Source organism: Apus apus, chromosome 1, assembly GCF_020740795.1.
Source record: "Apus apus isolate bApuApu2 chromosome 1, bApuApu2.pri.cur, whole genome shotgun sequence".
In the NCBI taxonomy this organism is placed as follows: domain Eukaryota; kingdom Metazoa; phylum Chordata; class Aves; order Apodiformes; family Apodidae; genus Apus; species Apus apus.
Window position 1 is genome coordinate 151,847,798 of NC_067282.1, and position 12,006 is coordinate 151,859,803.

At 50.8% G+C, this 12,006-nt stretch overlaps 1 protein-coding gene across 1 annotated transcript; it reads right to left on the reverse strand.

Moving 5' to 3' along the window:
• Nucleotides 1-1,220: 1,220 nt before the first annotated feature.
• RAC2 (Rac family small GTPase 2) lies at nt 1,221-11,419 on the reverse strand. The gene is made up of 7 exons (XM_051621285.1): nt 11,291-11,419; nt 7,744-7,815; nt 5,947-6,064; nt 4,412-4,474; nt 3,550-3,709; nt 2,187-2,321; nt 1,221-1,476 (listed from the first exon to the last, which is right to left on the reverse strand). Exons 1-6 carry the CDS (start codon nt 11,323-11,325, stop codon nt 2,191-2,193), a joined length of 579 nt encoding a protein of 192 aa, XP_051477245.1. The 5' UTR covers nt 11,326-11,419; the 3' UTR covers nt 1,221-1,476; nt 2,187-2,190.
• Between the last annotated feature and the right edge of the window lie 587 nt (nt 11,420-12,006).

Genomic DNA, 12,006 nt, shown 5'->3' on the forward strand with positions numbered 1-12,006 from the left:
AATGCACCAGGAAAGCAGGTGCTCACAGCTGCCAGATCCATACCACTGGGACCGCTCTCTTCAGCTTAATTTTAGTGACTTAGAGGCAATTTGTCTGAACTGGTGACTCATTCCTCGCTCTTTTTTTTTCCCCCTGCCCTCCCCCTTCCTGTTCTCACTCTGCCTGTGCCTGGCAGTGTGAGCAAGTGCTGGTACTGATATGACTGTCTGTGACGTGAGCTTAGGAGCATTAATGCAGACATGTTTTGATGAAAGGGTGTCCCCAGCAACCCACAGGGGCAGCCCCACAGAGGGGAGTCTAGGCCTGGGTGTCCCCTCCCAAAGCCTGCACCTCATCCTCTGTGTGACCCTGGGGGGAGACACCTTTTTCCTTAGAACACACAGAGGCTGAGAAGGGGATGGGCGAAAGCCAAGGTGGGATCACCCTGCTGTCTTTGGCTGGCACATGATACTTGCACCTTACACAGGAATGCTCACAACACAAGAAGGACATGGAGCTGTTGGAGGAAGTCCAGGGGAGGACCATGGAGATGGTGAGGGGGCTGAAGAACCTCTCCTACAAGGACAGGCTGAGAGAGTTGGGTTTGCACAGCCTGGAGAAGAGAAGGCTCCAGGGAGACCTTATTGCTACCTTCCACTACCTGAAAGGGCCTACAGGAAAGCTGGAGAGGGACTTTTTACAAGGGCATATAGTGATTGATAGGATGAGGGGGAGTGATTTCAAACTGAAAGAGGGTAGATTTAGATTAGATATTAGGAAGAAATTCCTCACTATGAGGGTGAGGAGACACATAAAATGCTAGCCCAGGGGAGCTGTGGATGCCCCTCCCTGGAAGTGTTCAAGACCATGTTGGATGTGGCTTTGAGTAATCTGGCCTAGTGGGAGGTGTCCCGGCACATGGCATGGGGGTTGGAACTAGATGATCTTTGAGGTCCCTTCCAATTCAAACCATTCTATGGTTCTATGAGTGCAGGGGGCTCAGCTGAGAATGTAGCAACTCGGTGCATGAATCAGCCCAGTCTCTTCATCCTACAACATCTGGGGCTCCCTGGTAGCAAGCTCAGTGTGATGCTGCCTGGGTTACTACTGCTGAAGGAGAGGCACAGCTGGCAGGTGCCTCCAGCCCATCCATCCTGTGGCTCACTGCTCCTCAGCTGTGTTCCCCAAGATGCAACACATCACAGACAGGACAAGAACGTATGGTCTGTTTATTGGGTCTTACTTACTACATTGTAACCTGGGGGATAGTGAAGAAGTAAGGGGCAGCTGAGGTGGGGCGAGTGTGGGGAAGTTGTGCAAACGGACAAAGGAGTGCTACAGACTCACAACAGTCTTTCAAGCCAGCAGAAGTAAAAAGCTCACTGGCTGCCATAAGGTACTGAGCTCCGGGATGCTGGAGCCATCAGCTCTGGGATGCTGGAGCCATTGCTCTCCTGCGTGCTGGGCAAAGCCTGGCATCAGGATGGGGCCGGGATCTGTAGCCAAAAACATGACAGACCTTGTGAAACCAGCTCTGCTGTTTTCCTGCTTTCCCTCCCTCCACCCCAGTGATGATGGGAGAATGAAGGGGCAGAGTCTCAGTTAAAAAGATCTCACTCCTCTCCCCTCAGTCTCTGGCCAGCTTTGCCTCTCATCCTGAAATCTTTCTCCTCTCTCTGCTGCCTTGAGCTGAAGGGTAAGGGCAGACTAGGAAAACAGGAGTAAAGGAGTGCTGGGGCTGCTGCCTGCCAACGAACAGCACCGCAAATACCCCCTTGAGGTGAGCAGGGCCTGGTAAGAGGAAGGGCCATGAGCCAGCTGTCATGGGAACGGACTTTTTTTTCCCTATAGGCAAAGGAAAGAGCTTCCCAGCTCTCACAGCAGGTCATTCCCAGGGCAGCCTGGATGCAGTTCCAGTTCTTCTCTGTGAAGGCAGAGGTGGAAAATCCTGGGCTGCCTTGGACCAGGAGATGGGGAAAAACCTTCCTATGGACAGACAGCAAGGAGGAGGAAGTGGTTTAGGGGTCTATGTGCCCCATCATACTATGTCCTGTCCTTTCGCCAAGCAGGACTGCTGTCTCCCTCTCCCTCTCTGAAGGGGACCCATCCCATCTGGCACAGCAGGACACAGGAACGCAGCAGCCTTGACCTTTCAGGAGCAGGAAAGGGCCACTGGTGTCACTCCCAGGGATCATTTCAGACCTACTTGCTTAGAGGAGGCTGCACACTCGTTTCTTTGTCCGGGTGGGCTGCGGACAGAGGACTGCCCGGATGGCCTCGTCAAACACTGTCTTGAGGCCGCGTTGCGTCAAAGCTGAGCATTCAAGGTACTTCACCGAGTCTGTTGGGAGGAAAGCAGGTGCTGTGATGGGGAGCAAGAGAAGAGGAGTACCCAGGACTTTGCTGCAAAGGGTCCCCAGAAGAGACATGTGGGAGGAATACCACAGATTGCATCAAGGAGAGCGAGATGTATGTGCCTGTATCACTGGTACAATTCTGGCTCCCATCACCTCAGAGCCACAGCACCCTCCTCCCTCGGTGCCCAATTTACAGTATCCTGAGGCATGTAAACACCACCTAAACACACTTTAAGTCTCGTCTTGAAATGAGGTCTCAAGTCTTCTCAGATGTTGAGTGTCAAGCATGTCTGGGGGCATCACAAATCATATGGCATCTCCCTTTTGGGACTCTGTATTCCCACATTCTTAGAGACCTTGTGCTGGAAAGCAAGGCATCTGGATCTTGTCTGAATTGAATAAGCACAGCTCAGGTGATAAAAGCAATTGAACATTTTCAGGACATACTTCACTCACTCGGGTAGCTTGGACTTCAGGGCAAAGCTTCCCAACATTTGCTTGTTCGCCACTCTTGTAGCCAAGGCAGAGCCATGGCATGAGGCTGGCTGTGTTATCCTAGCTGGACACCCTCTGCTCTGAACTCCTGGTTGAAAACTTCTCCCTGAAGCTGTGTTTCCCACCCTCTCTGTCACCCCTTCGTGCTGCATCTGAGAAGTTACCTGGAACAGGTGTTTGTGCTTGTCTTGAAATACAGGCGGGCACTGATGCCCCTGAGGTGAACGGTGAGGTGAGACACACATAGCCAGGGTTACACATATGAACCCCAGTAATAAGAGGCAGGAAGCTGCAGTTGCAACTCTTCCTGAGAGATGTTAGAAAACTCACTCTTCTGCCTGTTTCCGGATGTGGAGGAGAGGCCTCTGCCCACACAGCAGCTGCGGCTTTCACAGAAAAATATTGGTCCAGATAGAAACAGCAGAGTAAAAGGGGAGGGGAACGTGCCAGTGTCTATGTGTGTTTACGTCTGGAGGAAAGTGGCCAGAGAGAGGCAGAAAACAGAGCCTTGGGGGGCCGAGGCTTTCTTAAGGGGCAGGTCTCCTTCCTGAACCTTCTGAAATATGTTTTGTGCCATGACCCTTGATGGGTTTCCCTCTGTCCCTCAGAGATATCACTGTGAGGTATCTATAAGGAAATCTCATTAGGCCGAGGGAAAGCCCTTATTTTCTTCGTCTCTCCTTTCAGTGGGTCCAAGATGTTGCCCCAAGCACATACCGATTTCCTTGGCCAGAGCAAGGCCTTGAGGATATGTAATAGGGGATAGCTTCTTCTCCTTCAGCTTCTCAATGGTATCCTTGTCATCACGAAGATCCAGCTTTGTGCCCACCAGGATGATGGGAGTGCTAGGGCAGTGGTGCCGCACCTCCGGGAACCACTAGCAAGGGAACAAAATGGCAAAGACGTGAGAAGTCATCACTTGTATGGGCATGCATATGCAAGGGTAACAAAGGAGACATTCCTGAACAAATGTCAGCAAGATAGCTGACAACCTGTCCTTCCTCACAACCCTTCCATCTAGTGTTGGGTACTATAGCCTGGCCCAGACAAGCCCCTGTTGCTGGGTTCACAGGCAGAATCCCTGACACAGAGCTCAAATTCGGTGAAGCAAAAGCACAAGCTGCTCTTCACCCTTCCTGGCTCCCTGAAGCCCAGGGAGGAGCCTGAAAGTGGTAGAAAGAAAATACTACGTTGTTCTCTTCTCCATCAATCTCTCCCTTCTTCCCTCCCTTTGCATCCAAAGGCTGTATCTGCTTCTCCTACCCTATGAACTCATCCTGTGTGTCTGTGCTGGGACAGTCTTTGCTGAAAGATGCCATCAGAACATAAGCCTGTGGTCTCATAGCTGAATAGCCCAGCAAGATGAATATTAACCCTTTAATTGGGTTGGCTGCTTTCTTTGAGATGACTCAGAAAAAACATCTGAAGGAGGCTGATATTTTAGTTCCTTCTGACTGACACAAAAAATATATTACCTTTCTGAATCTAGACATCTTATTAGCAATCTCCACCTACAGTCACTCTCTTTGCAAGACCACCACCAGTCTCACCCTGATGGACCAGGATAACTCTGTCTCACCTTAGCACGGACGTTTTCGTATGATGCTGGGCTGACAAGGGAGAAGCAGATCAGGAAGACATCCTGTAGGCATACAACCATGGAGCAGAGTTAGGACGAGAGCACGGGTTTGCACGACAAGAGCCAGGGAGGGGAGAAAAGGGTTGGGTTGGCAGCATCCTCCCTCTGCAGCAGAGGGTCATGCTAGGGAAAGCTGTCCCTTGCAATGTAACACAGTTCTGACTGCTGATAATTGCCCCTAGAGGAGAGAAGAATATTTGCTCCCCTGACTCACGGTAACCATAGCCACCATTATCAGAAGAGCCACATGTTTAACTATGAGGATGGGGTTTTTGTGGTAGGCACACTCATCCTCATGGGAAATGGCCTGACTCTGTCCTGCCCGTTTCTCACAGAACACCAGGGAGCTTTCAGGCCAAAACAATTTTGACTGCTATTGAGACAGAACTTGGCTCAGCCCAGAAAGTGCACACACGGGATGTAAATGAGGCAAGAGCCTTGGTTATTCATGTAAGTGATTCTCCTTGAGCATGGTGGAATTGGGATTTCCACTAAAAAGAAAACAAAACAAAACCAAACAAAACAAAACCAGCTCTTCAGGGTTATATTTATTTCATGCAGCTTCACCTAGCTAAAACAAGGATGTCAGGCCCAACATATCCATTCCTATACTTCTACAGCTGTTAGAGGCAAGTACCTTGGAGTACAACCAAGTACTCTGGAGAACAGCTCTCATCTTTGGGATGTGTCCCAGGGTGGGTGCAAGTGTTTTGCTGAGAAATGCCCCTGCTTGCTTGGTCTGCAAAAGGAGCCTAGGCAAGCAGCTTAGACCAGGTGTCCAACTTTTAGCTGGATGAACCTAGCTGAAACAAGCAGTGCCCTCAATTCCCAGCCCTTGTGGTTGCAATGTGGCCACCTTCAGACCAATGCCTGAGGCAGCAGGGTCTTTCTGAGTTTGCCAAGAGGCTGCTTGGAACAGAAATTCTCCAGGGAAGGTGATCTTGAAACCCTGAAATCACTTTGTCAACGTGGTGAAAAACCGGTAACCACAGTATCTGCAGAGAGGCATCCATTTGTTCTGTTAGAGCCACCAGCAGATCAAAGTCATGCGTCCACACATCTGATTTATTTTGAAGACAGAAGCCAGAACAGTAAGGTTCACAGAACTATGAAAAGCCCCTGACTCAGCTTCTAAATTCCCTTAACCACTTCAGCTTCTCAGGAGTTTGTTTTTTCTGTCCCAGAGCTGTGTAAGGCATCTGTCCCACACTGAAACCAGTGTCAGCTGGGCTCGTAAGTATCTTTGAAGATCTCAGCTTTCTTACTAAGTTACACCAGTAATAAAGTTCAGATAAAGGTCCAAAATAGCTTTAGATGTTTTTTCACGTTCAGGATTTCAAGGCACACATTTATCAACAAAACCATTCCCAGAAAAGTAAAATGAGTGATGGGAACAGTCCTGTCACTGTGTTGCAGCAAATGTGGATTTTGCAGCGGGGGAGGGAGCCGTATGTGAGGGAGGAGCAGTGACCCACCGTCTGCGGGTAAGAGAGCGGCCTCAGCCTGTCATAGTCCTCTTGTCCAGCAGTATCCCATAGTCCCAGGTTTACAGGCTTGCTGTCAACCATCACGTTGGCAGAATAGTTATCAAACCTGAAACACAGAGACATAGGCCATGGCTCAAACAGGAGAAGAGGGAGCCCTTCCAGCAGTGTAGGTGGGTTTTGCTGGGTGCAGCCCAGAGCAAAGGGGAATGATTCCTCTTCTCATCTCACCTGGATGATTCCAGTTTGCTGTGAGCCTCTAGCTTATGGACATCCCACTCAGCATCAACCTCCTCCACATCACCCAACTGTCCTGGAGAGATACTTGGCTGCAGCTCCACTTTTACCCCTTTTCATGTGGTGGTAACCTTCAGTTTCCCACTTCTTTCCCCAGTATCCTTCCCACAACTGTGTTTGCTCTAGTCAAACCCCTGTCTTTTGTGCTCTAAAATCCACTTTCTTCAAAGTGAAGAAGAACACATCTCAGGAGCTCCCCCAAAGCCCTTCACTCCTCAGCACCTCTGCTGGAACTGAGACCAATATGCCAAGGTGTGTCCCCTTACTCTTTTAAAACCTTAGAAATATTTGAGAGCAGCTGTCAGCATTGCATGTTTGGGAGCAAAAACTTCTTGGAAAAAAAAAGGCTGTTAAATCAATTGAGGTGTTCCTCCCCTCATCCTAGAAAATTTTATCTCCTGTTCCTTTTGCATACTTTTTTTTCAGGCTAAGGTGAGGGAAACCAGTGACAGGAAGGAACCAACACAAAGAGCTTGTGAATCTGCTCATGCCACCATTGCAAGATGAGCCATGCAGTTCAGGAGCACAAAATGGCCTCTCTTTCACATCTCCAGACACATTCCTCAGACAGGAGGAGAAACAATGTGTGGCACACAAAAGCCATGGCCATTTTGTGGCTACACACTAGGAAGGGATGGTGCCTTTCAAGAATCTAGCTTTTGAGAAGAGATGGGTTCCTGCTGACACAACCATTTTTTGCAACATTCATTGCAAACTGGTCTGGAGAAAAAAGTGAAAGGTTTTCCTGTGCCTGTCCTTCCCAAGGAACCTCAACCTGAGCTGACAGTCTGACACACTGTGCCTTGCTCCTTTTCCCACTTTGGGGAGTATGTAGTTATACTCTACACTCCAGTGGTCTGGTACAGGCACGTGTGGTGTCTATTCCCAAACATATTCCCATGCACTGTGGGGGGTCAAGTGCATTTGATCAGTCAAACTAAAGCAACCTTAAGCTTGCTCCTTATCCCAGCAGCCTGCAGGTCCATCCCAGCTTCACAGATAGATCCTCCAGATTACATAGTGCTTCTGCTCTGGCACTGAGCTAAATGCTGCACTCTTACCACCAGGGTTATCAGTTCCTGCTCCAAAGACAGACAGTGACTTGGACAAAGGAAGGAAGCGGGGATTCCTGTCCATCCAACCACCTTCTCTTGGCTCTGGCCCAGTTTTTGTAGCCTGGTGGCTAGCTGTTCTGCCTAGCAGGACCCTAACCACTACTCATAAACTTAGCAGGTAAGTAGATCCTTGGGCTGGTTTGTTTCTCCCAAATGTCCCATTTATACCAGGGTTTTGTAAGGCCACTTGTGCTTCTGGTGAAAGGTGACAGATCTGAAGTGTAGAGGCACCTTTGCTAGTTTGGCAGCCCCTCCTCTGCTGGCATAGAGACGGAGACACTGCCTTCAGAGTGCAGAATGGGAGGATTCTGTACCTCTTTGCACCCTACTGTCCATGCCTCCCACCCACCCCAGGACCTGTTTATGCATTACTCACACAGTGGGGATGTATTCTCCTGGGAAGGCATTTGTGGTATAGCTGATAAGGAGACAGGTTTTTCCCACAGCTCTGGAAGAGAAAGAAAAAAATATAAAGAAGTCGTGGTAGTGCAGGCAGTCTTTGTAGGGTGAAATGGGGATGAGGCAATCCTTCCACACCTCTATGCCAGCCCTGTCAGGAGACCCTTGGAAGCAGAAACACATTTGGAGGATCAGAGAGCACATAACCATAGGTTAGACAACTGTCAGGAAGAAAGACGTCACCCAAAAAAAGTCTGTTGTCTTTGAGAAAGAAGGCTTGTTTTTACGTTCTGGTACAGAGATCACTCAGCTAAATTGCATCTACCTTCAGATCATAGAATCACAGAAGGGTTTGGGTTGAAAGGAACCTCAAAAATCATCTAGTTCCAACCCCCTGTCATGGGCAAGGACACCTCTCACTAGACCAGGTTACTTCAAGCCCCATCCAACCTGGCCTTGCACACTTCCAGGGAGAGGGGATCCACAGCTTCTCTGGGCAACCTGTGCCAGGGTCTCACCATGCACAGAGGAAAGAATTTATTCCTAATATCTAATCTAAATCCACCCTTTTCCAGTTTGAAGCTGTTCCTCCTTGCCCTCTCCCCACATACCCTTGAAAGAAGCCCCTCTCCAGCTCTCCTGTAGCCCCTTCAGGTACTGGAAGGCTTCTACAACGTCTCCCCTGAGCCTTCTCCAGGCTGAACAACCCGAACTCCCTCAGCCTATCCTCCTAGGAGAGGTGCTTCAGCCCTCCGATCACCTTCGTGGCCCTGCTCTGGACTTGCTCTAACATGTCCATGTTCTTCTTGTGCTGGGGGCTCCAGAGCCCCTCCAGATGGAGGCGAGATCCCATTTTGCAGTGTGCACACAGTTCCACATGCTCACAGCCAGGGTAGGTGTATTGATTTGGTGGGGGAGTCCCATGACAAAGCTGTCCAGCTGGCTAGAGGCCCTGAAGACAGGCTGCTCCTGCAGGTGCTGGGACCAGAGGCTCTTCTCAGCCTGGCCATATCACCTTCTTTGCCTTTTTGCAGTAAGCTGCAGCATCACCCACAGAGAGAGCTGTAAGCAGCCAGCCAGGTGTTTCTCCCTGTGGCTGATGGAGGCTGCTGAGGGTATTTCTGAGCTAGAAGCTGGTGCTTCCTCTGTGCTCAGCCTGCCCCACACCCACGCTGCAGCAGGGTGGAGTGCAAATAAGCCAGGGTAGCAGCAGAGTGCAGACTGGGTGAGAGCATCAGTGTGAGGGAGGTGGGAAAGGTTATCAAGTAAGGCTAGCAAGGGGTGAAGGTGCCATGGGCAAAGTGAAGGCTGTGATGAGAGAAAGAAGATGAGGAGAGAAATTGGGAGGAGAGAATGCAGCCAGGACACGTGTGAAAAGGAGAATCCTTCTCCTGGTGGGCTGCTGTTTCTCGGGTCTGTGTGCCCTGGGAAAGTCTGGCCATGCTTCAGTTACAGCATGTGTGAAATGGAGGTGCTAAGAGAGACCTGCCTCCACAGCCTACCAACACAGCAGCAGGATAAGTGAGACACCTTTCCTGGGGGGAAAGCTGCAGTCCCACTGCTGGGGATGCTCCGACCACCTCAGCTGTACCTGCAAAGTCCCCTCGTGCAGCCCTGCCTTTTCCCTTTCCCTTGACAGGCACAACTGGCATCTTTGCCCTGGTCAAAAAGGACCCACCTCTGTCACTGCACTGTGGGTAAGCTGAAGGGGAAACTGAACTCTTAAGTGTGGTCTGACACTTGTTTCTTCCTCCTGCCACCTCCCTTTCCTAGATCCTCCCCTCTTGAGCCCCTTCTCTTTCCCCAGCTTGCTTGCTTCCTTCTTATCAAGGAGGGCTGTAAAGGCTTCCTGGAGCTCTACAGGGAGCTCAAGAGAACTGTGGGGCTGGAGGGTGGTCAAATCATTGAAGGAGGGACAGTTCTGAACTAGCGTGGCTGAACAGAGAAGAGAACAAAGGGTCACTGAAGGGGTGAAGGTTATGGCAAAGCTATTAAGAGATGAGGTGAGGTTAGTGGCACCTGGAGGTTCCTGGGACTGAGCTCAGGGAGTGTTAAGAAGTCAGTGATGTGTGATGGAGCCAGAAGAGCTATGGGGGGACATGAGCGGCTTAGCAGAGGGACAGCAGGAGGTCCTGTGGTTTGTAAGGTCCAAGTGACAGAGGGTGACATGGCTGGTATGAGTGGGAGGGATGCAAAGGGGCATGAACCAAGAGCTCAGTGCTATGGGGTGATGACTGGACTGCTGTGTTGTGACATAGTGGGAGGGGAGGTGCAGGGTTCAGAGAAGCAAAATGACAGAAGACTTTTAAGAGGAGCTGCAGTCAGAGCAGTTGAGAGCAGGATGTATTGAGGGGCTAGCCATGATATGAGGGGAATACCACTTTGAGGGATGGTTACAGAGTTGGTGCAATGTGTGAGGGGGAGTCTGGGGGTTTAACAGGGCAACAGATTAATACCCAGTGGAGTTGTTCATCCAGCTCGAGCTCGCAGCCTTCAGGGGAATTTTCTTCAAGGTAACAGTGTTTTTTTGGGGCTCTGTCCTTCCTTGGCCCTTCTCCTCATCCCCTTGCCCCAGCCCCTGAGAATATGTCTAACATGTACTGTTATATTTGCAGATTTCTTCTTCCCTGGGCAAGTTTTGAAGGAGGAAGTGACTGTGGGGAGCAGGGCTGCTGCAAATGTCTCTTCATCTGCTACCTGATAGTTGCCCCAGATAAGAGTCCAGCCAGCTCCTAACTGGGAAATGAATTAACCTACTCCCTTCCAAATGTGGATTCTCCTCCTCTCCATTCCCTACAGCTACTCATCCCACAGGGCAAGAGGAGGTCATGTCCACCCCATGCCTCCCACTCCCAGCAGTACTGGCTGCTTCACTTATTGATGGCTGAGATCAGGTCATTTCCAGGGATCACAGGACACAGGCAGTGACGCCATCATGCTGTGAAGGCAAAGCTGTGTTACCTTCCACTCCCGAAGTGGCATATACTCAGTGCCTATCTCAGTGGAAAGAGCTCCTCCTCCTTGTGCGCACAAAAACCCTTTGCCAAACAGTCTCCTCCACACCCTGATACAGAAATAATGTGCTGAGAGAAGCTTAACACAGAGAAATCAGGGGACATCTCATCAGGACCATAGTGCTGTGCCCTCTAGGTCAGCCCCAGTGAGCAGATGGCTTCCAAGTGGCCATTCCCCTGGAGGGAGGCACTTGAGTCTCTTGGATTTTTAATCTGACTCCTGTCTACAGGTGGAACCTGGCAGCAACACCACCACCTTCTGTGCATGGGACAGACCTGCTCTACTTTCCATGCCCTTTTGAAGATGCCCTTCAAAACACCATCTTCTATGCCCTCCCCAGGGGAAGCTCCCTTGCCCTGGGGAAGGAAGAGCAAGCAAGAGAGGGAAAAGCAGTCGATAGGAGGCCAGAAGGAAAGCTGGGGAAGCTTCACCAAGCAGCCACCTTGTCTCTCCCCCCTTGTCACCACCCCTCCCTCCCCACGTCCGCAGCAAACCAGCGGGGTACCTACCCGTCTCCCACCACGACACACTTGATGGCTTGCATGTCTCTGGACCCGTGGCGGAGGACTAGGCCAAGGCGAACAGCCGCGGGAGACGGGCAAATCTGGGTACCAGCCCTCACGCTGCCGCGAGGAGCAGGTTGCAGGGAGGGAGGAAGTGGAAGAGGGAACTTGACTCGATGATCACCCTCCGGGCCCTCCTCCCTCCCACCGCAGCAGCAGCTCTGCGGCCAAGGCCGTTAGCCGAAGGCGGGGCGTGCGTGGCTTCAGGCTTGGGATGGTGACTGCTGGCATTTGGGTTCGTTTTTTTTCTCTCCCCACGCATCTCGCCCACTCCCTTCCCACCCCATCCCATCCCAGTGAATGGCTGGGGGCACCTGCCTGGCTTTACGGGGAACTGAACAAGGGTTAGAAGAGGGGGAGGGGGAGAAAGTGGAGGGGAGGATTTCCTCCCTTCTTTTATCACCCAAACTTTGGAAGAGGAGTAAACAGGCAAAGGTATCTGAAGTGGGATTAGGGAGGTGACAAAAGGCAATAAAGATTTTTTTCAGGTCTTCCCAGTATTCCTGAGCATCAATGACAAACTGTCACAAGGAACAACGTTGAACAAGGAAGTTAAGCAGCTTCTAGGAAGGAGCAGCCACCCCTCCTCTTCTGTGTTTATAAACTCCTGCTGCTGTTCCCCACCTGCTCAGATTACTAGTATAAAGCTTTGTGGGAATCTG

Coding starts and splice junctions, on each gene's coding strand:
- RAC2 (XM_051621285.1), bottom strand. CDS start 11,325: ATGCAAGCCATCAAGTGTGTCGTGGTGGGAGACGG. Junction 3,710..4,411: donor ACGAAAACGTCCGTGCTAAG/GTGAGACAGAGT, acceptor TTCCCTTGCTAG/TGGTTCCCGGAGGTGCGGCA. Junction 2,322..3,549: donor TGCTCTGGCCAAGGAAATCG/GTATGTGCTTGG, acceptor TCCTCCCAACAG/ACTCGGTGAAGTACCTTGAA.